This window comes from Hemiscyllium ocellatum, chromosome 48, assembly GCF_020745735.1.
Source record: "Hemiscyllium ocellatum isolate sHemOce1 chromosome 48, sHemOce1.pat.X.cur, whole genome shotgun sequence".
NCBI classification, from domain to species: domain Eukaryota; kingdom Metazoa; phylum Chordata; class Chondrichthyes; order Orectolobiformes; family Hemiscylliidae; genus Hemiscyllium; species Hemiscyllium ocellatum.
Window position 1 is genome coordinate 17,041,085 of NC_083448.1, and position 26,765 is coordinate 17,067,849.

A 26,765-nucleotide genomic window follows, 5' to 3' on the forward strand; every position below is an offset into this window, starting at 1 on the left:
GCGCATGCGTGCGGCCTGGAATGTATCCATTCTGCTGAGTGTAGCGAAGCTGCAGTTTGGCTCATTCTCACTCTCTCTCACTTTCTGTCTCCTTTCAGTCAAACACAGGGCTTTCCCACGCCTGGACAATTCCCACCGTCACTCTGCAGCTGGTAAGTAACATCGATAGGGTGTTCGCGGTTGGTTTCTTTTCTTTTCTGTTCTTATTTGCAGGAAAAACCGAAAGCCTGAAGGAGATTGGTGAGTTAGATCTCTCTCCCTGTAAAGAGATGGCTTCTTCAGCTCGAGTACACAGCAGCAGTCAAGACTTGCCTCTCTTGAGTTTTGCTCCCCTGACCTTGTGCACTTTGTTGGGTCCGTGTGCAGGTTTTTTTCCTCCCCCTGCAGCAACACGCCCTCTGGCCACCATTGCTGTGTCTCTGGGTTTGCCAGCCTCGGGAGGTCTCCGCTTCTGTGGGGCTGGGTGACTATCTTAACACGACCCACCCTCCTAACAGTCACGGGTCTGAACCCAATGGACTGCAGTGGTTCAGGAGAACAGCTCCCTGCCCCACCTTCTTCAGGACAGGTCGGCAGGTTTGTCCTGCTCCTGCCACCCTGAAGCTTTAATAAGAACTTGTAAAACACACACACGCAGATATATATTTATATATATGGTGGCTGGAGGCTCACTTGTGCAGTTATTCAGTTGAATACCAGAGAAGTGATGCTAGGCAGGTCCAGAATATTGGTTCATATCCACTTGGCACACCTTTCCCTGTTGTAAAACATAAACATGGTGACATTGGGTATGATGCACACGAACCAATAAGAAATAATGCCACAGTGAAGAGCTGCTATCACTCAGCGTGGTACGTAATTCAAAGTTTGGGAGAAGATTTGTAGCTCGGGTGCTCGTTGTTGTGGTTCTGTTCACCGAGCTGGGAGTTTGTGTTGCAGACGTTTCGTCCCCTGTCTAGGTGATATCCTCAGTGCTTGGGAGCCTCCTGTGAAGCACTTCTGTGATCTTTCCTCCAGCATTTGTAGTGGTTTGAATCTGCCGCTTCCGGTTGTCAGTTCCAGCTGTCCGCTGCAGTGGTCGGTATATTGGGTCGAGGTCGATGTGCTTATTGATTGAATCTGTGGATGGCACTCATCAATAAGCACATCAATCTGGACCCAATATACCAGCGGTGTTTGGTATGCTTGCCTTCATCGGTCAGTATCGGCGTTGGGAGGTCATGTTGCGGCTGTACAGGACATTGGTTTGGCCACTGTTGGAATATTGTGTGTAATTCTGGTCTCCTTCCTATCGGAAAGATGTTGTGAAATTTGAAAGGATTCAGAAAAGATTTACAAAGATGTTGCCAGGGTTGGAGGGTTTGAGCTACAGGGAGAGGCTGAACAGGCTGGGGCTGTTTTCCCTGGAGCGTCAGAGTCTGAGGGGTGACCTTATAGAGATTTATAAAATCATGAGGGGCATGGATAGGATAAATGTACAAAGTCTTTTCCCTGGGGTGGGGGAGTCCAGAACTAGATGGCATCGGTTTAGGGTGAGAGGGGAAAGATATAAAAGGGACCTAAGGGGCAACTTTTTCCACACAGAGGGTGGTACGTGTATGGGATGAGCTGCCAGAGGAAGTGGTGGAGGCTGGTACAATAGCAACATTTAAAAGGCATTTGGATAGGTATATGAATAGGAAGGGTGTGGAGGGATATGGGCTGGGTGCTGGCAAATGGGCTAAATTAATTTAGGATATCTGTGCCACGTGGAGTTAGATTTAGCAAGTTGCACACTGTTGTACAAGGGTTCAGACTTATTTCAGTGAGGATGTGCAGTTGTGCGGAGGAAGTGATCAGGTCAGAGTGAACTATATCGTTTCCGGTCAGTGCTTTTGCATGTTGATGCTGTGTAAAGTCTCTCTGTCTTTCCTTTGTAGACTGTTCCTTGTGAGTCTGTCTCATCCTGGCTTTGCTCCATTTGGATGGTGTCTATCTCTCCAAAGAGGAAGATGAATTTGTGGAGAAAATCACCCAGGAGCTGGAAGGTTTCCTTACAAAAACTTCCGACGATGAAAACAAGTAAGCAGGAGGACTGGGAGTATGGGCATGTTGTTTTCCGGTTGGCACTACCTCCTGCCCTGGAATCGTGAGGTTCTTGGGACGGGACCCGCTCCAGAGCTTGATCACAACAAGAAAGCATGGGGAGAGTTATGTGCGACTTTCAGACAAGATGGCAACCCAAGGCCCTGTCTGCATGTTCACAAACCAGAATGTTGGCTCAGTGGTTAGCACTGCTGCCTCCCAGTGCCAGGGGCCTGGGTTCGATTCCACCCTCGGGTGACTGTCTCTGTGGGTGTTTGTATATTCTCCCCGTGTCTGCATGGATTTCCTCCCACAGTTCAAATACGTGCAGGTGAGGTAAATTGGCCGTGCTAAGCGGCCCACAGTGTTCAGGGATGAAATGCAGGTTTACAGGGATAAGGTCGGGCTGGGGGAGAGGTCTGGATGGGATGCTGTCAAAGTCATAGAGATGTACAGCACAGAAACAGACCCTTCGGTCCAACTCATCCATTTACATATCCTAAATTAATCTAGCCCCACTTGGCCCCTATCCCTCCAAACCCTTCCTATTCATATCCCCATCCAAATGCCTTTTAAATGTTGCAATTGTACCAGCCTCCACCACTTCCTCTAGCAGCTCATTCCATATACATACCACCCTCTGCGTGAAAATGTTGCTTCTTAGATCCGTTTTATATCTTTCCCCTCTCACCCTAAACCTATGCCCTCTAGTTCTGGACTCCCCCACTCCAGGGAAAAGACTTTGTCTATTTTCCCTATCCATGCCCCTCATGATTTTATAAACCTCTATAAGGTCTCCCCTCAGCCTCCGCTCCAGGGAAAACAGCCCCAGCCTGTTCAACCTCTCCCTGTAGCTCAGATCCTCCAACCCTGGTAAGATCCTTGTAAATCTTTTCTGAACCCTTTCAAGTTTCACAACATCTTTCCAACAGGAAGGAGACCAGAATTGCACACAATATTCCAACAGTGGCCGAACCAATGTCCTGTACAGCCTAAACATGACCTCCAAACTTCTGTACTCATTACTGTGACCAATAAAGGAAAGCATACCAAACGCCTTCTTCACTATCCTATCTATCTGCAACTCCACCTTCAAGGAGCTATGAACCTGCACTTCAAGGTCTCTTTGTTCAGCAACAAGTATATAAGTCCTGCCCTGATTTGCCTTTCCAAAATGCAGCACCTCACATTTATCTGAATTAAACTCCATCTGCCACTTCTCAGCCCATTGGCCCATCTGGTCCAGATCCTGTTGTAATCTGAGGTAACCTTCTTTGCTGTCCACTACGCCTCCAATTTTGGTGTCATCTGCAAACTTACTAACTGTACCTCTTATGCTCACATCCAAATCATTTATATAAGTGATGAAAAGTAGAGGATCCAGCACCGATCCTTGTGGCACTCCACTGGTCACAGGCCTTCAGTCTGAAAAGCAACCTTCTACCACCACCCTCTGTCTTCTACCTTTGAGCCAGTTCTGTATCCAAATGGCTAGTTCTCCTGTATTACATATGATCTAACGTTGCTCACCAGACTCCCATGAGGAATCTTGTCCAACGCCTCAATGAAGTCCATATAGATCATATCAACTGCTCTGCCCTCCAAATACATGTACATCCTGTCCCTCAGGATTCCCTCCAACAACTTGCCCACCACCAAGGTCAGGCTCGCTGGTCTATAGTTCCCTGGCTTGTCCTCACCACCCTTCTTAAACAGTAGCACCACATTAGCCAACCTCCAGTCTTCCGGCACCTCACCTGTGACTATCGATGAGGGGCCCAGCAATCCCTTCTCTAGCTTCCCACAGAGTTACCGGATACACCTGATCAGGTCCTGGGGATTTATCCACTGTTCTATATTTTAAGACATCCGGGACCACCACATCTGTCATCATCATACTGTCATAGAGGACGGATACAGACCCTTCGGTCCAACGAGTCCATGCCAACCCTAATCCCCAAACTAAATGAGTCCCACCTGCCTGTGCTGGCCTCATGCCCCTCCAAACCTTTGCTGTTCATGAATGTATCCAAATGTCTTTGTAATATAACTCTACTCATATCCACCCTTTCCTCAGGCAGTTCATTCCACACACAAACCACCCTCTGTGTACAAGAATCCTGTATCTTTGTTCAATCAACTCCGCTCACCTTAAAAATATACCTCCTCGTGTTAGATTCTATGGACATTTTTCAAGATGTCACCATCTATTTCCCCACATTCTCTATCACAGATACTTGTTTAGCATCTGCTGTGGTTGTACATATTGGCTGCCTTGCTGGTTTTTGCGGGGCCCTATTCCCGTCCTTACTGTACAATAGTTTTCCCCCCCCCCCCCCCCCCTCAGAGAGGATATGTTCCAGAACCTCCTGCAGAAGCTCAATGGGATAGGAGCAAACCCATTCTCAGCAGCCTCCTGGTCCCTGGTTCTGGAATGTTCCCTATAATATGTTCTGGCTGCAGTCAACCATGGAAAACGATGTACACGGGGGTCACCCTGTCTTTATAAAATCCTTTGGGATTCTCTGTCATCTTGTTTGCCAAAGCTATCTCATGTCCCCTTTTTGCCCTCCTGATTTCCCTCTTAAATATAATCCTCATGCCTTTATACTCTCAGGATTCACTCAATCTCTGCTGTCTATACCTGATATATACTTCTTTCTTTTTCTCTTCAATTTCTCTTGTCATCCAGCATTCCCTATACCTACCAGCCTTTCCTTTCACCCTGGCAGGAATATACTTTCTCTGGATTCTCCTTACCTCATTTCTGAAGGCTTCCCATTTTCCAGCTGTCCCTTTACCTGTGAACATCTGCCCTCAATCATCCCGTCAAAATCAGCCTTTCTCCAATTTAGAACTTCAACTTTTAGATCTGGTCTATCCTTTTCCATCACTATTTTAAATCTAATAGAATTATGGTTGCTGGCCCCAAAGTGCTCCCCCACTGACACCTCAGTCCCCTGCCCTGCCTTATTTCCCAAGAGTAGCTCAAGATTTGCACTTTCTCTGGTAGGTACATCCAAATACTGAATCAGAAAATTGTCTTGTACACACTTAAGAAATTCCTCTCTCTGTAAACCCTTAACACTGTGGCAGTCCCAGTCTATGTTTGGAAAGTTAAAATTCCCTACCATAACCACCCTATTATTCTTGCAGATAGCTGAGATCTCCTTACAAGTTTGTTTCTCAATTTCCCTCTGACTATTAGGGGGTCTATAATACAACCCCAATAAAATGATCATCCCTTTCTTATTTCTCAGTTCCACCCAAATAACTTCTCTGGATGTATTCCCGGGAATATTCTCCGTCAGTACAACTGTAATGCTATCCCTTATCACACCCCTCCTCTCTTGCCTCCCTTTTTACCTTTTCTGTAGCATTTGTATCCTGGAACATTAAGCTGCCAGTCCTGCCCATCTCTGAGCCCTGTTTCTGTTATTGCCATGATATCCCACTCCCACGTTCCTAACCATGCCCTGAGTTCACCTGCAGTTTATCAGTCCTATCTCATTCTCTGCTGTGTCCCTGCCTGCCCTGACTGTTTGACTCACTTCTTTTCCCAACTGTACCAGTCTTAGATTGATCTCTTTCCTCACTATCTCCCTGGGTCTCACACCCCCCTCCCCACCTTACTAGTTTAAATCTACCTGAGCAGCTCTTGGAGATTTCCCTGCCAGTATATTAGTCCCCTTCCAATTTAGGTGCAATCCATCCTTCTTGTACAGGTCACTTCTACCCCAAAAGAGATTCCAATGGTCCAAAAATGTGAGTCCTTCTCCCATACACCAGCTCCTCAGCCATGCATTCATCTGCTCTATCCTCCTATTCCTGCCCTCACTAGCTCGTAGAACTGGGACTAATCCAGATATTACTACTCTTGAGGACCTCCTTTTTTAAGTTCCTGCCTAACTTTCTATATTTTCCCTTCAGAATCTCATCCTTTTCCCTACTTATGTCATTGGTTCCAATGTGTACAATGACCTCCTGCCAGTCGCTCTCCCCTTTGAGAACATTCTGCACCCTCTCTGAGACATCCTTGATCCCTGGCACCACGCATCATTCTGATTTCTCACTATCGGCCACAAAAAAGTCTGTCAGTGCCCCTGACTAGAGTATCCCCTATCACAATCGATTGCTTGGAACCTGACGTACCCCTCATGACATGAGAACCAGTCCCAATAACAGAAACTTGGCTGTCCATGTTACATTCCCCTGAGAGTCCATCACCCGGTACATTTTCCGAAACGGCATACTAGTTTGAGATGGGGATAGCCACAGAAGACTCCTGCACTACTCCCTGCCTACCCCCTCCTGCCTTTCCTGGTGGTAACCCATCTACCTAACTGGATCTGCGGTTTTTCTCCTTTCCTGTAACTACCATCCATCATACACCCTTATTCCAGTAAATTCCTTATTGCCTCCAACTCGTGCTCCAGCTGATCCATGAGATCTGATATGATTCACAACCAAACACTCTTAGTGTTGACTTAATTGTCAGTAATATAGAAACTCTTCCCACGTCTGACAGGAAGAGCATATCACTCAACTGAAGGCCATCTTTGCTCCTTCACAATCTACAGACCCAGAAAATAACACCATCTCACTGCTGTAAGAAACATGAGCTGTAGGTTAACTTATTCCTTTGTGTATTATGTTTTAAAATGTAATCAAGAGACAAATGCTGATAAAAATACTATCAAAAAAGATACCACTGTACTCATTATTATAGATTGACAGCAAGGTTCGGCTTAAAAACTATGCCCTGATCTGTTCCTGTGCTGTGAGCTCCCCCACACAGGTTCCTCCAAGGTTAGCTGTGAATTTTACTGTTTGGTCATTTTTCCAGAGATACTTGAACTCTCTGAGCAAAGGCAGTAGCTGGGCAGATTCCCTGCTGTGTCAGACAGCAGTGTCTCTGACCATGTGGTCTCTGCTATTGTGGCTCTGCCACCTTTTTAAGGTGCCATTGTTTTGATCCCAAGTTCCAAAACGATACAACAGCTTCTCAAACAGGAATTGTTGCTCTTGGAATGTGAGGAGATTACCTCCAACACCTAAAAATACCTGAAAACAACGAGCAGCTCTTAAACAGCCACAGCTTTTCCCTATCCTCCAAACTGGATCCTGCTCAGAGCGTCGGTGTGGATTTGATGGGCTGAATGGCCTGTTTGCAGACTGATGGGATTGTATGATTCTACTCACCTTTAAAGCTGATCAGGATGGGGCTCCTCTCGATGTCTTGCATTCCTTGGGGTTGGAGGGACGGCGATGTATTTCCATCTCAGGATGGTGAGGGGCTCAGAGGGGAAGTTTGTAGGGGATGGTGTTCCCATGTGTCTGCTGCTCTTGTCCTTCCAGATCGATGAGGTTGCAAGGTGCTCTCCATTTGATCAATCTGATTGATGAAGAAGTGGATCTATTGGATCGGAACCACCGTGGCCAAGATCTGTTGCTGTAAAATCCCATCTGGTTCACCAGTGCTTCAGGGAGGGACATGTGCAGTCCTTGGCTGATATGTGACTCCAGACACACAGCCGTGTGGGTTCCACTGAAAGGGCCCTGTGACCCACTCTGTTTAAGGGCATTTCAGGACGGGAAACATGTGCTGGGTGTCCCTGTGAAAGTGGGGATGTAGAGATGGACACGCTGGTCACCTTTCAGGTGTCTGCGTCCTCTGTTCTACGATGCCATTCCCAACCTGCAAACCTCAGCTGCTTCCTTCTAACTGCTCCTCACTCATCGAGCAACTGTTCCCCAGTCTAGGGAGATGGCTCACCATGATGCCCAGGTTCCCTCGTCCTGTCAGAAGGACCCAGGGATGAAGAGTTACTGTGAAGGTGCTAGGTAAATGCAGGCAGTTGTTGGTGGCTCACTCAGGCCTCTCTCTCTGTGTTTGCAGAGTGCTGCTGTTGCCACCGCTGCCGAGCCGTTTGCGTTACCTGACCCATCGCACTGTGGAAACGTTTCCCCATTTGGACAGCTTCTCGGTGGGTGAGGGGGCAGCCAGGAGGACTGCTGTTTGTCTTGTTGGCAAGAGGTGAGTGTGTTCAGTGGGTGAGGGGGCAGCCAGGGGTGGGTGAGGGGGACAGCCAGGGGTGGGTGAGGGGACAGCCAGGAGGACTGCTGTTTGTCTTGCTGGCAAGAGGTGAGTGTGTTCAGTGGGTGAGGGGGGCAGCCAGAGGAGGGTGAGGGGGGCAGCCAGGGGTGGGTGAGGGGGCAGCCAGGAGGACTGCTGTTTGTCTTGCTGGCAAGAGGTGAGTGTGTTCAGTGGGTGAGGGGGCAGCCAGGGGTGGGTGAGGGGGCAGCCAGGAGTGGGTGAGGGGGCAGCCAGGGGAGGGTGAGGGGGGCAGCCAGGGGAGGGTGAGGGGGGCAGCCAGGGGTGGGTGAGGGGGGCAGCCAGGGGTGGGTGAGGGGGGCAGCCAGGGGTGGGTGAGGGGGCAGCCAGGAGTGGGTGAGGGGGCAGCCAGGGGTGGGTGAGGGGGCAGCCAGGAGGACTGCTGTTTGTCTTGCTGGCAAGAGGTGAGTGTGTTCAGTGGGTGAGGGGGCAGCCAGGGGTGGGTGAGGGGGCAGCCAGGGGTGGGTGAGGGGGGCAGCCAGGGGTGGGTGAGGGGGGCAGCCAGGGGAGGGTGAGGGGGGCAGCCAGGGGTGGGTGAGGGGGGCAGCCAGGGGTGGGTGAGGGGGCAGCCAGGAGTGGGTGAGGGGGCAGCCAGGGGAGGGTGAGGGGGACAGCCAGGAGGACTGCTGTTTGTCTTGCTGGCAAGAGGTGAGTGTGTTCAGTGGGTGAGGGGGCAGCCAGGGGTGGGTGAGGGGGGCAGCCAGGGGTGGGTGAGGGGGGCAGCCAGGGGTGGGTGAGGGGGGCAGCCAGGGGTGGGTGAGGGGGGCAGCCAGGGGTGGGTGAGGGGACAGCCAGGGGGACTGCTGTTTGTCTTGCTGGCAAGAGGTGAGTGTGTTCAGCTGAAGGCCAAATCACTTCACTCTGCACCCACCCCCACCAGCAGCAGGGGCCTACCCACCCCCTAGCTCCCTGTGGTTTAGGCAAGGTTCCAAGCAGCAAGCTCAGGCACGACAGCAGCCTGTACACCCCCTCCCTATCTCTGTACCCCTCTACACCCCCTTCCCATCTCTGTAACCCTCTACACCCCCTCCCTATCTCTGTAACCCCCCTACACCCCCTCCCTATCTCTGTAACCCCCCTACACCCCCTCCCTATCTCTGTAACCCCCCCTACACCCCCTCCCTATCTCTGTAATCCCCTACACCCCCCTCCGTAGCTCTGTAATCCCCTAGACCCCCTCCCTATTCTGTAACCCCTAGACCCCCTCCCTATTCTGTAACCCCTAGACCCCCTCCCTATCTCTATAACCCCCTGCACCCCCTCCCTGTCTCTGTAACCCCCACCAGCATCTACACCCCCTCCCTATCTCTGTAACCCCCTACACCTCCTCCCTATCTCTGTAACCCCCTACACCCCCTCCCTATCTCTGTAACCCTCTATACCCCCTCCCTATCTCTGTAACCCCCTACACCCCCTCCCTATCTCTATAACCCTGCATACCCCCTCCCTATCTCTGTAACCCCCTACACCCCCTCCCTATCTCTGTAACCCTCTATACCCCCTCCCTATCTCTGTAACCCCCTACACCCCCTCCCTATCTCTATAACCCTGTATACCCCCTCCCTATCTCTGTAACCCCCTACACCCCCTCCCTATCTCTGTAACCCCCTACACCCCCTCCCTGTTTCTGTAACCACCTCCCTATCTCTGTAACCCCCTCCACCTCATCCCTATCTCTGTAATCCCCTCCACCTCCTCCCTATCTCTGTAACCCCCTACACCCCCTCCCTATCTCTGTAACCCCCTCCAGCCCCTCTATATCTCTGTAACCCCCTCCAATCCCTCCCTATCTCTGTAACCCCCTACACCACCTCCCTATATCTGTAACCCCCTCCAATCCCTCCCTATCTCTGTAACCTCCTCCAGCCCTTACACCCCCTCCCTATTTCTGTAACTACCTCCCTACCTCTGTTACCCCCTCCAGCCCCTACAACTCCTCCTCCAGACCGTACACCACCTCCCCATCTCTGTAATCCCCTACACCCCCTCCTTATTTCTGTGACCCCCTCCAGCCCCTATACCCCTTGCTATCTCTATGACCCCTTTCAGATCCCACATCCCTATCATTGACCAGAGTAAACTGCTTCTCAATCTCCACAGGAGATCACCAAGACCCTATCCTTTACCTGGTGTCAGGTGCTGTGCTCCAGATATAATTCAATTGGTTTAGCTTCTCAGCTTTGTGTGAACACACTTTATTATTACCCGGCAGTTAAAACACAAACCAAACACTTTGTAGGAAAGCATAACAGAATAATAGATTATTTAACGACTCAAGAGCAACCATTCCCATTGACAGACCCTTGGCAAAGTCAAATGCAGTAAATTAGGTTGTTGTCAGAATTGCACGATACCGAGAGAGTTCTAGCTTTATCATGTAACACCTTTCACAGCCAGCTTCCAAAAGCCCAATAACTACTGAAAGCTAAACTCAAAATCCTGGTTCTGTGGGAGCCTGACCCCACCCATTCAGGCTGCTTCTATTATTCCAACTTTATATTTTACAAAATCCCAAGGCCTCACAATCTGTTTATAGGCCCGGAACAGACACCTCATTATGCGTGGCTCAAACCTCTATTTTAAAAACTATAAAATACACCTCTTAAAGCCCTGGTATCATCATAGCCAACCTGCTATCTCCTTATGTGGCTCAGTGTGCTCTCTCACCCTCCCATTAAGTGGTGAGTGGAGGTTCCTGATATTTGAGGTGCTATATCAATGAACATGGTGGTTGTTGTTGTACTCCCAATGGGTCTCCCATGAGCCTGCCCCCTGTATTGGGAGTCTCAGGTTGGAGAACCCTTTGACTGACTGGGGGAGGCAGCCCAGTAATGAAAGTATGGGCTCCCTGGTGGTCTTGTTGTATTGTAACTGGCTGTTTTCAATTCCCTGTTCTTGCCAGATCACGCCCAGCTCCAAATGAGAGGCAGGGCAGCACTGAGGTTCCGTCTCACTGGGCAGAACGCAATGGCAGGGAGAGGCAGACAGAGGGATCAGCAGCCCTTCGTGACAGGCCTTTGAGATCCCAGAGGCTGCCTCCTGGCAACAGTAAGACAAGGAAGAGGCCAGAGAGATCCCTGTACACTCCCAGGCCCTATCACCAGTATCATGGGGATCAAAACAGAGATGTCCGCTCTCATTCTGAAAGGGAGGTCACGGTCATGGAAGGAAAAGGAGCTGCAAGAGAAGACATGATTGGTTGCAGCACTGTGACTATTGCTGCTGCTGCTGAGGAGGTGGGAGATGGACCGAGTGGCCAGGCTGTTCAGGACGTAATCACACAGTGTGCCACATCCTCTGGGAATGTCGCTGTGAAGGAAGGAGGAGGATTGTGCACTGCCTGCCCGGGATTCCAGCCACTGGAATCCCCAAGCCCTTTCCAAAAGGGGAGGCTCGGTGATGGGAGGCTGATGGCACAGCAGGATCCCAGACTGGCGGAGGAGAGGGAGCGCTGGGCTGCTGGACAAGGAGCGGGTATCAGCAGTCCAGCATTGGGGTGCCCGCTGGAAGATGTGATGCCGTTGTCAGAGCCGGCTGTTCCAGAGCCCGGGGTTCAGTCATTGGCACGGAGTCCAGGAGCAGAGGCACCTCAGCAGCCAAGCGGTGCCAACACCGCGGCTGGTCTGCAGCACTGCCAGCTGCCTCAGGGGATGGAGGACTCAGTGCTGGCCGAGCAGGAAGCCAGTGGTAGCTGTACAGACGTGCTGCACATCAAAGAGCTGACTGTCAGAGAACAGGGTGCTGCTGAGGTGGACGCTGAAGGTGATGAGACAGCCTGTGGGTCTCCTGATGACACAGCCGAGCTTCTCAGAGAGGTAACCCCCCCCCCCCCCCGGTCCGATCTGAATTCACGGCTCTGTATCATAACCTGCTCCAAAACGCGTGCGGAGGGAAATGTGTCACACAATGTGTGAGAGTCTGACAGGGCAGCATCTTGTTTTTGATCATGTATGGGATGGGGGGATGTGCTACCTGGGCCAGCATTTCTCACCCAGCCTAATTTCAGAGCCACCCACCTTGTTGTGGGTCTGGAGTCACATGTAGGCCAGACCAGGTAAGGATGGCGGTTTTCTTTCATAAAGGTCATGAGTGTGAACCAGGTTGTTTTTTTATCACCATCGACAAGGGATTCATCGTCCTCATGAGACTCTGAAAACAACTCGGGAATTATTAATGAATTCACATTCCACCATCTGCCGTGGTGGGATTTGAACCTGAATCCCCGGAACATTGTGAAACTCTGGATCAATTGTCTCGTGATAAAATTACTGGGCTGTTACCTTCCCCCTGATGTGACACATTTCTGCTGAATCTGCTTGTCCTGTTTGCCTCAAGAGCGTGGTGCTGGAAAAGCACAGCAGGTCAGGCAGCATCCAAGGAGCAGGAAAATCAATGTTTTGGGCAAAAGCCCTTCATCAGGAGCTTTCCTGCTCCTTGGAAGCTGCCTGACCTGCTGTGCTTTTCCAGAACCGCACTCTCGACCCTGATCTGTCGTCTTTACTTTTGCCAAGTCATGTTTGGGTTTGAGCTTCAGATCATTGCATTTACGAGCTGTGTTTCTCAAAAGGATAAATTAAACAAATGAATGGCTTCACCCAAAGGCCGTTCACATTGTGAATGTATTTGAAAAGCCCACGTGCTCCTTGGGGTGTTATTTCAATGAAGCTTTTCATGTTGGTCAAACAACGATATCTCTCTGAAAACAAAATCCTGTGGATGCTGGAAACCGTTACAAACACAGAGAGTTGCTGGAGAAACTCAGTGGTGCTGGTAATGGAAACAGAACTTAATCTTCCAAGGCCACTTGAAGGCTTCTTCAGGTCAGGAAGAAGTATCTGAGAAGGAATCTCAACAGACTGGACACTTGGAAGCTTGTTTTTCACTCTCTCTGTCTCTCTCGCGCTCTCTCTCTCCCCTTCCAGACTCAGTGAGTTTCTCCAGCAATTCACTATCTTCATTCCAGATCTGTGCCGCCACAGTATTTTGACGTTTGGTGAATATTGTGGTTGACCTGATAAAGTTTGCCGTTGTCTCGAACATTCCCCTAACCTTGTTTTGTGGCTGCCCACAGCTTTCAGCTTGCATGGGGGAGATCAACATCACGATCGAACAGCCAAACTCTGACTATTCCACCTGCCTGCCACAGAAAGACCAGACGGCCTGCCTAGAGTTGAGGCACATCATCGAAATCTATGACTTTTCGCCACAGCTGACTACCGAAGATCTCCAGCAGGCATTTGCCACCTTTCAGTAAGGGTCTGTGTGCTGTCTGGATAGACTTCCTTCCCAGAAACACCAGTTCCTGCCTCACATCAACCTCTGGAATTTCTCTCGATAAAACATCTCTTCTCTGTCTCTCTCACTCTCTCATCCATTCCCTCCCACCCGTCCCCGTTCCTTCACCCTCCCCCTCTCGCCCGTTTCCCCCCTCACCCTCACCCTCCCGCTCACCCACTTCTTCCAAACCTACAACCTCTTCCATCTAGAAGGACAAGAGCAGCAGATAGACTGGAACACCACCCCCTGCAAATTCCCCTCCCAGTCACTCACCATCCTGACTTGGAAATATATCGCTGTTCCTTCAGTATCACTGGGTCAGAATCCTGGAATTCCCTCCCTCAGGGCATTGTGGGTCAGCCCACAGCACATGGACTGCAGTGGTTCAAGACACCAGCTCACCCCCACCTTCACAAGGGGCAACTAGGGACAGGGTAATAAACAGACGAAAGAGACAAATTCGAACATCCATTGTAAATCAGTTGTATCATTCAGACAGTGAAAGAAATTACCCTTCTTTGATGAAGGTAATTGATCAGAGCTCTGGTTTCTGAGGGCTGGTAATGGCAATGCCCAGTTTCCCTTCAAGCTGATAGATTTCCCCCAGACTCCCCATGAAACAGAAATGGCTGCAGAGACTCAGCAGGTCTGGCAGCATCTGTGGAGAGAGAAACGGAGTGAACAAATCCGAGGCAGTGACTGTTTAGCTTGGTGTTGTTCCCCCATTATGCTTCCGTCTGCCAGAATGTCACCCAGTCACTCAGCTGACCCATATCGGTCCACATCCTCTTCACAAGCTGCCTCCTGGCTTTGCTAGGTTTCAATGGCAAATTGAGAGACCGTGCCTTGACTCCTCTCAGGTGGACGAGTGCACCTTAGAGAAGCTTTGGGGAGACAGGAGGTGAGAATCAAGCAGCCTTGAGAGTCCATGAGACTGGCACCATGGTAATGTGAGATGAACAGAGACTGGCACTGCCAGTGTTGGCCTGCTCCGAATGCTGTGAGGGGGTGGGGGGGGAACGACACTCTGGGGACTGGGTTATTGGTCTGTGTCCCTTACGCATTGCAGATCCTACTACGCCCTGGGATGGGTGAGCCCTTTGGGAAGGGAGCTGTTCCATCATGGGCTTTACTGGAATTGGTCGCTGCGTTTCAAAATCATTGACTCTGCTCTGAACCAGGTAGGCCATCCGGTCTGGATGTGCAATCCTTTTCTGAGCTGTTGCTTTTGCTCTTTGTTCCCAGTGATAAAGGCTTCCGGATAAAATGGGTGGACAGTACGCACGCTTTGGGAATCTTCTCCTGCCCAGGTTCAGGTACGGTGCTCTTTTATCACGGATCTCCACTTCCCCAGGACTTTCTGCCCATGTTTGACATGTATGAGAGAGGGAGGGTGACGAAATAAATGACCCTTCTTTTTGGGGGAGAGGCAATGTCACCAGTGCCCAAGGAAACACGCTCAGAATCCTGACAAACAAAGTGCATTCAGACCTGTTCCTCCATTCACTCTGATCATGGCTCATCATCCAACTCAGTCCCTCTGCTCCCACTCTCTCTCCAGATCCTTAGATCCCTTTAAGATTAAAGGTTATCTCTGTGAAAAACGTTCTGTTTTGGATTCAGCGCTTCCCGAGACAGGCTCTGCAGGAAGGCACTCCTCATCATCTCCATTCCAAATGGCTTCCTTGTGATACCCTGGTCATCAGGAATATCCTTTCTGCATTTACCCCTGTCTAGCTCCCACTTTTCCAAACTCCAGTGAGTGCAATCCTAATGGGTCCATATGTCAGTCCTCCCATCCCGGGAATCAGTGCACTGCACACCCTACGTATCCAGAACATGGTCAGATAAAGAGACCAGAGGGACAGTCAGTAATCTCGGTGTGGGGCTTTGAAATACAATAAGCAATGTGTTCACGTGACAAAGTCTGACTGACTGGACGGGAAACTGACCAAGGCATAGGACAGAAAATGGCATTGAGGGAGTAGACCAGTCAGGATCTAGGAGCACAGAGTGGGCTGAATGGCCTGCTCAGGTTTTAAATGTTCCAATGAATGTAACAAGTGATTCTTTTTACCTTTTGTATTGTTTTCAGCCTCTGAGGCTCTGTCCCTCAGTCATTCCCAGCTAAAGACATGCCCGTTAGCTCAAGCAACCAAGCAGTCAAAGCTGAAGGTCGCCAGAAGCTCAGGTAATCCACTCGGAGCTTAGTTCATCCATTCGGAGCTCAGGTAATCCACTCGGAGCTTAGTTCATCCATTCGGAGCTCAGGTAATCCACTCGGAGCTTAGTTAACCCATTCGGAGGTCAGGTAATCCACTCGGAGCTTAGTTCATCCATTCGGAGCTCAGGTAATCCACTCGGAGCTTAGTTAACCCATTCGGAGGTCAGGTAATCCACTCGGAGCTTAGTTAACCCATTCGGAGCTCAGGTAATCCACTCGGACCTTAGTTAACCCATTCGGAGCTCAGGTAATCCACTCGGACCTTAGTTAACCCATTCGGAGCTCAGGTAATCCATTTGGTGTCAGAGCATGTGATTAGTTGGCAGGTCCCTTGTGGTGTCCATCCATCTTTGACCAACTTTATCCCAGCCAGATGTCCGAGATCCCAAGAGTTATTGTTTTATCATTGAATAGAGGAGTCCTCCTTCCCATTCCAGCCAATCCTTTTTCCTCTGCCTCAGGTGACCTCCTGGTGGCCTCAGTATCACCCGGTCATTTTGTGACAGCTCTCTGTGAACAAATTGGGTGCTGTGTTGCCTTTGGATAGACTTGATTTGCTGTAAACTATTGAGATGACCCATGATGTAAGGTGCTGAGTGAAGTAACTCCACAGAGGCCAATATTCCATTACCAAGTTCCCCCTTCATTTACACATGAAGAGTCCCTGATACTGACCCAGTTCCCTCAGAGCCAGCTCTCAGAGTGAACAGAACCTCAGATGCTCATGTTTCTGTCTGTCAGCCAGGGCTCCATGATTCGATGCGGTTAACAGCCCCAACCAGGGAACACAGATTCTGTGAGATCTCCCTGGCTGACATCATTCCAATCTGTACACGGCATTAATGCATTTTGGAGCACCCGTCTTCTTTGTCATTTTCACACTGCACTGCAATTTTCACCATTCTTACCTTGTTGATATAAGAAGCAGGCGTTGATATTTACTGATGGGAGCCTCAACTGGGATTTCCTGAGAGCCCCGTTCAGTGTGTGGGTGCACTGGGAGCTCCCATTCAGGATGTGATCACGTGGTACATCTGTGCAGTGCTGAGGGGTTGCTGCATTGTCTGAGGGCCTAGCCCCTCAATGAGGACTGCATCTGTTTGTTCAGCTCCTGATGCACTGTTACAAGTGCTGGAAAATCGCACGCAGAATTCCCGGTCTTTTGATTGCTGACTGTGACCTACTCCTATGTGTATATGAACTGTTCCATGATGACCCAGCATGTTGATTATATGAAGTCCTTTGGGAGGATGTTCTGAGCGACTGCTCTGCTATAGAGCCAGTGTATCATGCCTTTACCCTTCTCGGTTGGTGCTGGACTACTCACATCTTTGAAAAGCACTTGGTCATCAGTTTGTTTGATTCCAGAGTTCCTGCAGCCAGTTAAAGAGAGAGCCCAGACCAGCACCGTGATCGCCAAGAGGTTGGTGTTTCGAGCTCTGGGACTGCGATTGAGTGACTGCAAGGAGCAGCGAGAGCCCAGGTTCAAGAATCGGGGTCACAGGAAGGGTGAGTGCCGAGCTGACAGCTTCAAAACACCCGGATTAGGACACGGACAGAGGGAGAGAGGCTGGGAAGCTAGCTTCCCTAGTGAGCTGCAGCTGAGTCGGGCACAGTGTGTCGATAATCAGGCCCCGCTGTTCCAATAGTTGTCCAATCTGTTCATCCACTGGTGACCATCCCCACTGGGTTGAAAATGTGTTGCTGGAAAAGCGCAGGTCAGGCAGCATCCAAGGAACAGGAGATTCGACATTTCGGGCGTGAGCCTTTCTTCAGGAATGAGCAAAGTGTGCCCAGCAGACTAAGATAAAAGGTAGGGAGGAGGGACTTGGGGGAGGGGCGTTGGAGATGTGATAGGTGGAAGGAGGTTAAGGTGAGGGTGATAGGCCGGAGTGGGGTGGGGGCGGAGAGGTCAGGAAGAAGATTGCAGGTTAGGAGGGCGGTGCTGAGTTCGAGGGATTTGACTGAGACAAGGTGGGGGGAGGGGAAATGAGGAAACTGGAGAAATCTGAGTTCGTCCCTTGTGGTTCCTAGGCGGAAGATTATGCGCTCTTCCTCCAGCCGTCGTGTTGCTATGGTCTGGTGATGGTGGAGGCCAAGGACCTGCATGTCCTTGGCGGAGTGGGAGGGGGAGTTGAAGTGTTGAGCCACGGGGTGGTTGGGTTGGTTGGTCCGGGTGTCCCAGAGATGTTCCCTGAAATGTTCCGCAAGGAGGCGGCCTGTCTCCCCAATATAGAGGAGGCCACATCGGGTGCAGCGGATGCAGTAAATAATGTGCGTGGAGGTGCAGGTGAATTTGTGGCAGATATGGAAGGATCCCTTGGGGCCTTGGAGGGAAGTAAGGGGGGAGGTGTGGGCGCAAGTTTTACATTTCCTGCGGTTGCAGGGGAAGGTGCCGGGAGTGGAGGTTGGGTTGGTGGGGGGTGTGGACATGATGAGGGAGTTGCGGAGGGAGTGGTCTTTTCGGAACGCTGATAGGGGAGGGGAGTGAAATATATCCCTGGTGGTGGGGTCCGTTTGGAGGTGGCGGAAATGGCGGCGGATGATACGCTGTATATGGAGGTTGGTGGGGTGGTAGGTGAGGACCAGTGGGGTTCTGTCTTGGTGGCGGGTGGAGGGGCGGGAAGTGGAGGGGATGCGGTGGAGGGCATCGTCGATCATGTCTGGGGGGAAGTTGCGGTCTTTGAAGAAGGAGGCCATCTGGGTTGTACGGTATTGGAACTGGTCCTCCTGGGAGCAGATGCGGTGGAGACAAAGGAATTGGGAATATGGGATGGCGTTTTTACAGGGGGCAGGGTGGGAGGAGGTGTAGTCCAGGTAGCTGTGGGAGTCAGTCGGTTTATAGTAGATGTCTGTGTTGAGTCGGTCGCCCGAGATAGAAATGGAGAGGTCTAGGAAGGGGAGGGACGAGTCTGAGACAGTCCAGGTGAATTTCAGGTCGGGATGGAAGGTGTTGGTAAAGTGGATGAACTGTTTAACCTCCTCGTGGGAGCACGAGGCAGCGCCGATACAGTCATCGATGTAGCGGAGGAAAAGGTGGGGGGTGGTGCCAGTGTAGTTGCGGAAGATGGACTGTTCCACATATCCTATGAAGAGGCAGGCATTGCTGGGGCCCATGTGGGTGCCCATGGCTACTCCTTTGGTTTGGAGGAAGTGGGAGGATTGGAAAGAGAAGTTGTTCAGGGTGAGGACCAGTTCAGTCAGTCGAAGGAGGGTGTCAGTGGAATGGTACTGGTTGGTGCGGCGGGAAAGGAAGAAGAAGAGGGCTTTGAGTCCTTCGTGATGGGGGGTGGAGGTGTACAGGGACTGGATGTCCATGGTGAAGATAAGGCATTGGGGACCGGGGAAGTGAAAATCATGGAGGAGGTGGAGGGCGTGGGTGGTGTCCCGAACGTAGGTGGGGAGTTCTTGGACTCAGGGGGACAGGACCGTGTCGAGGTATGCAGAGATGAGTTCGGTGGGGCAGGAGCAGGCTGAGACAATGGGTCGGCCGGGGCAGGCAGGTTTGTGGATATTGGGCAGGAGGTAGAAACGGGCGGTGCGGGATTGTGGGACTATGAGGTTGGAGGCGGTGGATGGGAGATCCCCTGAGGTGATGAGGTTATGGATGGTCTGCAAGATGATGGTTTGGTGGTGGGAGGTGGGGTCATGGTCAAGGGGGCAGTAGGAGGAGGTGTCCGCGAGCTGGCGTTTAGCCTCAGCGGTGTATAAAGGTCAGTGCCCACTAGGTGTCAGATTCAGACATGGGTAGGTGATGATCCTCTGGTCTGAACCTGAGGCCATTCATGCTGACACCCAGGTCATGTTCTTGGCATTCAGCTTCTTTGCAGGGGGTGGCATTTGGACTCCTGTAAAAATTCTGTCAATGTGGAAATCAGGCCCTCATCATGACCACAATTGTTGGCTCCTTTCTGGGAGAGGCTCTGCTGTCCTGATCTGAATCTGTTCCACAACAATGTAGTTGACCCTGGACTGACCTCTGCACAGGAAATATTGGGCTGCCCACATCCTGTGAATGCATTTCAAAAAAAGATAAGCTACGATGATGCCTGACAGACAGAAGTTTTGGTCAAAATTATTTGACAGTAGCATTTGTCATTAATAGAAAACTAACTCCATTGTAAACATAATATAGGAGCAAATTACTGTAGATGCTGGAATCTGTACAGGAAACAACAAATGCTGGAGATCAGAGGTTCACACAGCATCCATGGAGAGAGAGCAAGCTAACATTTCAAGTTGAGATTATTCTTCATCAGAGCTGTACAGGGAGCAGCATTTCTGCAACAGTGGAGGATGGAGTGCTGGAGGGGAAAGGATGTTGATAGTCTAGATAGTGATCGGAATGTGAGAATGGCAGAACAGTCGTGGGTTTAACTGGCAGACTGGAAAAAAAATAGATGTCCCACTGGAGTGGGCGGAGGGGAGAGAGGATGTGGTAAAACGTAAACCTCAAACAAAGGGAAGAAATGGGAGTTGGTTCATCAGCCGAAGTAAAGATGCTTATTCCTGAAGGAGAAAGTGAGGACTGCAGATGCTGGAGATCAGAGCTGAAAAAGCGCAGCAGGTCAGGCAGCATCCAAGGAGCAGGAGAATCGATGTTTCAGGCATAAATCCTTCATCAGGAATGGACATCTGCCTGAAACATCAACTCTCCTGTTCCTCGGATGCTGCCTGACCTGCTGTGCTTTTCCAGCACCACATTTTTCGATGCTGATACTTGAACCAGTGATAGAGTGTCAAAGATCACTGATCACTATGTAACTTCAACCCGCTCTCAAAAACCCCATGCGCTGATATTCGTTCAGAAGTCAGACCAACAAAAGCGGATTGTTTGTCACAAACATTATGGATGGGGAGAAACAAGTTAGGTCAATCCACACTGCACCTATCATCAGATCGGATGAGTTATTTCTGACAGTCCTTTCAATTGTTTCGAAGTGTTGGTTACACATTGTTGTCTGGAGACGATGAGTTGGTCTCTGATTCAGTCGCTGACCGGGTGTTTTCTTGTCCTGCTTCTCTCATTTTGGAGCCTTGAGACTTTTCTGTCTGACTGTCAGAGGGAGACAGTTAATGCTGTTAGTTTGCAGGCTTCTTTGTGTGCACTTCCTCAGAAGTCTGTCACAAACTGAAGCTGGCTCAATCCAAAGGCTGTTGGGTGTTTTTTGAAATCCAAGGCTCCCAGTTGTCGCTGTGTTTCAGAAATAACCACCTCACTGCTCCAGAAAGTGACATCATCATGTGTAGCATGATGTGAAAACCATGCGATGCCACCTGATCTTCAAGTTGTAAAATCCCTCCTGGTACTTATCGAGTAATAGAGTCATAGAGATGTACAGCACGGAAACAGACCCTTCAGTCCAACCTGTCCATGCTGACCTGATATCCCAACCCAATCTAGTCCCACCTGCCAGCACTTGGCTCTTATCCCTCCAAACCCTTCCTATTCATATACCCATCCAGATGTCTTTTCAATGTTGCAATCATACCAGCCTCCACCACTTCCTCTGACAGCTCATTCCATACACATACCACCCTCTGCTTGAAAATGTTGCCCCTTAGGTCTCTTTTATATCTTTCCCCTCTTACCTTAAATCTATACCCTCTAGTTCTGGAATCCCCGACCCCAGGGAAAAGACCTCCTCTATTTGTCCTATCTATGCCCCTCAAAATTTTGTAAACCTCTATAAGGTCACCCCTCAGCCTCCGACGCTCCAGGGAAAACAGCCCCAGCCTGTTCAGCCTCTCTCTAGCTCAAATCCTCCAACCCTGGCAACATTCTTGTAAATCTTTTCTGAACCCTTTCAAGTTTCACAACATCTTTCCGATGGGAAGGAGACCAGAATTGCATGCAATATTCCAACAGTGGCCTAACCAATGTCCTGTACAGCCGCAACATGACCTCCCAACTCCTGTACTCAATAGTCTGACCAATAAAGGAAAGCATACCAAATGCCGCCTTCACTAACTGTTGCTCTCTTGCAGTCTAACTTCCATTTGCCTGTCTTTGTTTTGTTGAAAAGGGGAAACTCGAGGCGTTTGGTTACAAATGGAACTGGCTTTTTGTGAAAGCCGCTGTGATGTTGTGTTGATTATAAGTTGGATGTGTTCTTGGTTTGAAATGGGCTTGTCGGTATTGACTGGTCACCAGCCACTCCAAGATCTGTTTGTGTTGTTTCTGCTGACAGATTGTGTTAGCTCTGAGCTCCTTCCCTTGGCAGTTTATGTTTAAGCTTGGGGCTCGCCTGCTGTCTTGGTTGTGGAATATTGTGTCCCGTTAGGGATCTGGAGTTCTCCTTGGTTTCCCAGCTGATATTTATCCTTTCAACCCAGGTCCCGGCGCAAACAGATAAAGGACAGGTCTTGGCTGTCTCTGGGATCTTACTTAGCTGTCACCTCCCGCTAAGTTGGCACCATGTTTGGGAACTTAAAAATGTGTTGCTGGAAAAGCGCAGCAAGTCAGGCAGCATCAAAGGAGCAGGAGAATCAACGTTACGGGCGTAAGCCCTTCTTCCTGAAGAAGGGCTTATACCCGAAACTTCGATTCTCCTGTTCCTTTGATGCTGCCTGACCTGCTGCGCTTTTCCAGCAACACATTTTTAAGCTCTGATCTCCAGCATCTGCAGTCCTCACTTTCTCCTACCATATTTGGGAAGTACTTCATTGGCTGTGAAGCACTTCATTGGCTGTGAAGCACTTTGGGATGTCTGGTGTTTGAGGCTTGATGAATGTTCTGGGTCTTGGGCATGTGTGAGTACCAGTGGGTATTTTGGCAGACCTTGTGTGAGTACCAGTGGGTATTTTGGCAGACCATGTGTGAGTACCAGTGGGTATTTTGGCAGACCATGTGTGAGTACCAGTGGGTATTTTGGCAGACCATGTGTGAGTACCAGTGGGTATTTTGGCAGACCATGTGTGAGTACCAGTGGGTATTTTGACAGACCATGTGTGAGTACCAGGGGGTATCTTGGCAGACCATGTGAGAGTACCAGTGGGTATTTTGACAGACCATGTGTGAGTACCAGTGGGTATTTTGGCAGACCTTGTGAGAGTACCAGTGGGTATTTTGGCAGACCATGTGTGAGTACCAGTGGGTATTTTGACAGACCATGTGTGAGTACCAGGGGGTATCTTGGCAGACCATGTGTGAGTACCAGTGGGTATTTTGACAGACCATGTGTGAGTACCAGTGGGTATTTTGGCAGACCTTGTGTGAGTACCAGTGGGTATTTTGGCAGACCATGTGAGAGTACCAGTGGGTATTTTGGCAGACCATGTGTGAGTACCAGTGGGTATTTTGGCAGACCTTGTGTGAGTACCAGTGGGTATTTTGGCAGACCATGTGTGAGTACCAGTGGGTATTTTGACAGACCATGTGTGAGTACCAGGGGGTATCTTGGCAGACCATGTGAGAGTACCAGTGGGTATTTTGACAGACCATGTGTGAGTACCAGTGGGTATTTTGGCAGACCTTGTGTGAGTACCAGTGGGTATTTTGGCAGACCATGTGTGAGTACCAGTGGGTATTTTGACAGACCATGTGTGAGTACCAGGGGGTATTTTGACAGACCATGTGTGAGTACCAGGGGGTATCTTGGCAGACCATGTGTGAGTACCAGTGGGTATTTTGACAGACCATGTGTGAGTACCAGTGGGTATTTTGACAGACCATGTGTGAGTACCAGTGGGTATTTTGACAGACCTTGCCCTTGAGTCTGTTTCTCACTCGGTCTTTCCACTTTGCTCTTTCAGTTGAGCCAGACAAGGAGGCTGAAGATGGTACTGTTGACACAGTGGTATGTATTTCCACGCTGTTCTTGTAACTCCAGCTGGTGGTAAGACTGGACTCTGCCCATCCCAGAGTGAAACCTGCCTTCACAGACAATCTGTTTCATTTCGGCAGTTTTCTTATCGTGATAGGTGGTGACGAAAGATGTTTACATGTGGCTGCTGATGTTGTGCTAACAAAGAACACAAGTTTATCATTCAGAAGGGAAAAAACCCAAAACTATATATGTATGAGAATAGATGCTAATATAAAGAGCAAAGAGCAAGATTGGGAATGGGGAAATCACAGGTAATTTGTTTTGCATTGGTCTTTATAATGTAGTCCATCATTTGCATCCTTAAGATAAGAGACAATCCAAGTCCTTGAGAATCTACTGGGACCAAAGGCTGTTCAGTTGCCTTTTAGTGTGTATCCAAGGGTGCTGAAGGAAGGGGCTGTGGAGGCTTTGCTGAAATATTCCAGAACTGACTGGATTCTGGCAGGGTTCCAGCAGACTGGGATGTGGTCCACGTGATGCTCCTGTTCAAGAGGGAAGGGAGATGGCAAGCAGGAAGCAATCAGCCACTTCGCCTCACATCTGTCATTGGGAAATGCTGGAGCCAATTTCTCAGGAACCGAGAGCAGGACATTCTGTGGAAGGGAACTCATCTTTGTCAAATAGTTCTTTCAGTCGAAGAGAAGCAGCATTGACAAAGGGGAGGTGGTCGATGTGGTGTATTTGGATGTCCAGAGTGCATTCAGTAAGCAGTCATTGCAGAAGACAGGAGCTGACACTGATGGGGGTAATGCATGAGGATGGAGTGAGGATTGGTGAGCAGGCAGAAAATTGGGATTGATAGGTCTTTATCAAGCTGGAAGAGTGAGGAAAGTGCTCCAAGGATAGGTTCGAGCCCCAGCTATTCACTGTCTGTATTCATGAATGGGAGGACGAGCAGAGTGTCATGTGTCCCTGATATAAAAAAAATACATGGGAGGGCAGTAGGAATCGGCAAGGGGTTAATGATACCTTGTCAGGGAGTTAAAAACTTGGCACCTAGAGTTTAATTTTGGGAAGTGTGAGGTCATGCACTTTGGCAGGAAGAATCAGAAGGCAGACTGGGGCAATATTCCAAAAATGAGCAGCACTGAGGCCCATAGACATAGGAGCAGCAATTAGGCCATTCAGCCCATCGTGTCTGCTCCACCATTCCATCATGGCTGATAAATTTCTCAACCCCATCTCCTCCTTTCTCCCCATAACACTTGATCCCCTTGTTATTCAAGAACCTATCCATCTCAGTCTTACATACGCTCAATGACCTGGCCCCCACAGCCTTCTGTGGCAGTGAATCCCACAGATTCCCACTCTCTGGCTGAAGAAGTTTCTCCTTATCTCTGTTCTGAAAGGTCTTCCTTTTACTCTAAGGCTGTGCCCTCAGGTCCTAGTCTCTCCTACAAATGGAAACACCTTCCCAACATCCACTCTCTCCAGGCCATTCAGTATTCTCTAAGTTTCAATCAGATTCCCCCCCCCCGCCATTCCTTTTCACCACCATCGAGTATAGACCCAGAGTCCTCAAACATTCCTTATATATTAAGCTTTTCATTCCTGGGACCATTTTCCTCTGAACAAGCTCCAGGGCCAGTCCATCCTACCTGAGATATGGGGCCCAAAACTGCACACAATACTCCAAATGTGGCCTGACCAGAGCCTGATGGAGTCTCAGAAGTACATCCCTGCTTTCATATTCAAGTCCCCTCAAAGTAAATGCCAGCATTGCATTTACCTCCCTAACTACTGACTCTACCTGCAAGTTTCCATTGAGGGAATCCTGGACTGGAACTCCCACGTCTCTTTGCACCTCAGACTTCTGCATTTGAATCTAGATAGCAACTTGGCTCAGTGACAGGAAGCATTGAATCATAAGAGGTTTACTGGGGGGAAGTGAGGACTGTGGATGCGAGAGAGTCAGAGTTGGTCAAGTGTGGTGCTGGAAAAGCACAGCAGGTCAGGCAGCATCCGAGGAGCAGGAGAGTTGATGTTTCCGGCCAAGCCCTCCTTCGGGAGGTTTGCAGAATGGAAACAGGCCCTTCGGCCCAACTTGTCCATGCTGCCTGGTTTTCCAATGGATAGTTTTTGAGATTGGGAGAATACTTTGTATTGGGCCTGTTACTCTCAGATTTGTGCACAGCAATATCCCACAACAGCAGAGGGGGAAAAAAAATGAGTGGATGCTATGTTCTGACAGATGAGGGATAAGAATGGAAAGAAACAGTAGCAAGGGCTTAACGTGTCTTTTCAGAAATGCAAGACACCTCCAGCTGATTCACTCAGAGTGGAGTCCAGGTTGTGAGGTTGGTACTGGGGACAGTTTGTGCACGGGAAAGCTCCCACAAGCAGCCATGACCAAGTCATCTCGTTTCCTTCTGTCTCTTCTTTTGAAGGAGAAAGGCTGGCCATCAAACCTGGGAGAACCCTTTCTGTGGTTGCACCACAGCGATGTGAGTGTGTCCATCTGATGAAGCTTACTGGGGCCTCTGTTTCATGCCTCAGCCCAATGCCAGGCCCTTGGGCAAGCCATGCCCTCCATCAGGACTGCAGTGGCAGTGCCAGCCCAGACTGGGGTGTGCAAGCCTCAGGAGTGGGACTTGAACCCTCGACCATCTGAACGCGAGAGAAGCGATAGGCCACACATGGCTCTCAGCTGGAGAGTTGGGCAGCATTGCTCAGTCCTGTCCCACTCCTCTGTAATTTGCTGATGCGGAAACCGAATTTGATGAGCCAGTGTGATTCACTTGACTTTGTCCATTGTGTTCTGGAATTGCAGGATTCCGCTGTTCGGGAATGACCGTCAGACAGAGGAACTGAAGACCCCCCCACCCTGGCCTGGCCTGGTGAAGGTGACACAGACTGTGGGTTCACAGCAGACAGACTGCCAACCCCTTTGTAAAAGGGACCTGTGCACTTTGATGCAGCATTAAAGCTACCTGTAGCCTGGAGTCATGTTGATGCGTTCTGCCTGGTTTTTTTTCCTCCATTTTCTGCTGATCCTGCACTCATGTCTCAGAAAGGGGTTCCCCCAGACGGCGGGTCCTAACCCCCACTCAGGTCGCAAGCTAAGCTCGGGCTGAGCACCGTGTGCCCCTTTCACACCCGTGTATTGTTTTTCCCTCAGTTGGTGGGTGTGGGATGGTAGACAGCTCTTTGAGGTCAGCTCGCTGCTGCTGACTCTGTGAAACACAGCACTCAGGAGAAAGTAGCTTGTATTCATTTCTCACTAAGGCCATGCTGCAGAGACATTTGGAAGTGCTGA

General features: G+C 49.9%; 1 protein-coding gene across 1 annotated transcript; it reads left to right on the forward strand.

Annotated features, from left to right (window-relative positions):
- LOC132836961 (R3H and coiled-coil domain-containing protein 1-like) lies at window positions 1-26,456 on the forward strand. Its single transcript, XM_060856551.1, has 10 exons — window positions 1-152; window positions 1,920-2,061; window positions 7,964-8,101; window positions 11,082-11,994; window positions 13,251-13,429; window positions 14,702-14,772; window positions 15,552-15,647; window positions 17,049-17,189; window positions 23,436-23,479; window positions 26,280-26,456. Exons 4-10 carry the CDS (start codon window positions 11,341-11,343, stop codon window positions 26,298-26,300), a joined length of 1,206 nt encoding a protein of 401 aa, XP_060712534.1. The 5' UTR covers window positions 1-152; window positions 1,920-2,061; window positions 7,964-8,101; window positions 11,082-11,340; the 3' UTR covers window positions 26,301-26,456.
- The last annotated feature ends 309 nt before the right edge of the window (window positions 26,457-26,765 follow it).

Bases quoted from the DNA above. Each gene is read 5' to 3' on its own strand.
- LOC132836961 (XM_060856551.1), top strand. From the start codon at position 11,341: ATGGAAGGAAAAGGAGCTGCAAGAGAAGACATGATTGGTTGCAGCACT. The intron at 11,995-13,250 runs GTAACCCCCCCC...GGCTGCCCACAG, and splicing joins CAGCCGAGCTTCTCAGAGAG to CTTTCAGCTTGCATGGGGGA. The intron at 23,480-26,279 runs GTATGTATTTCC...CTGGAATTGCAG, and splicing joins ATGGTACTGTTGACACAGTG to GATTCCGCTGTTCGGGAATG.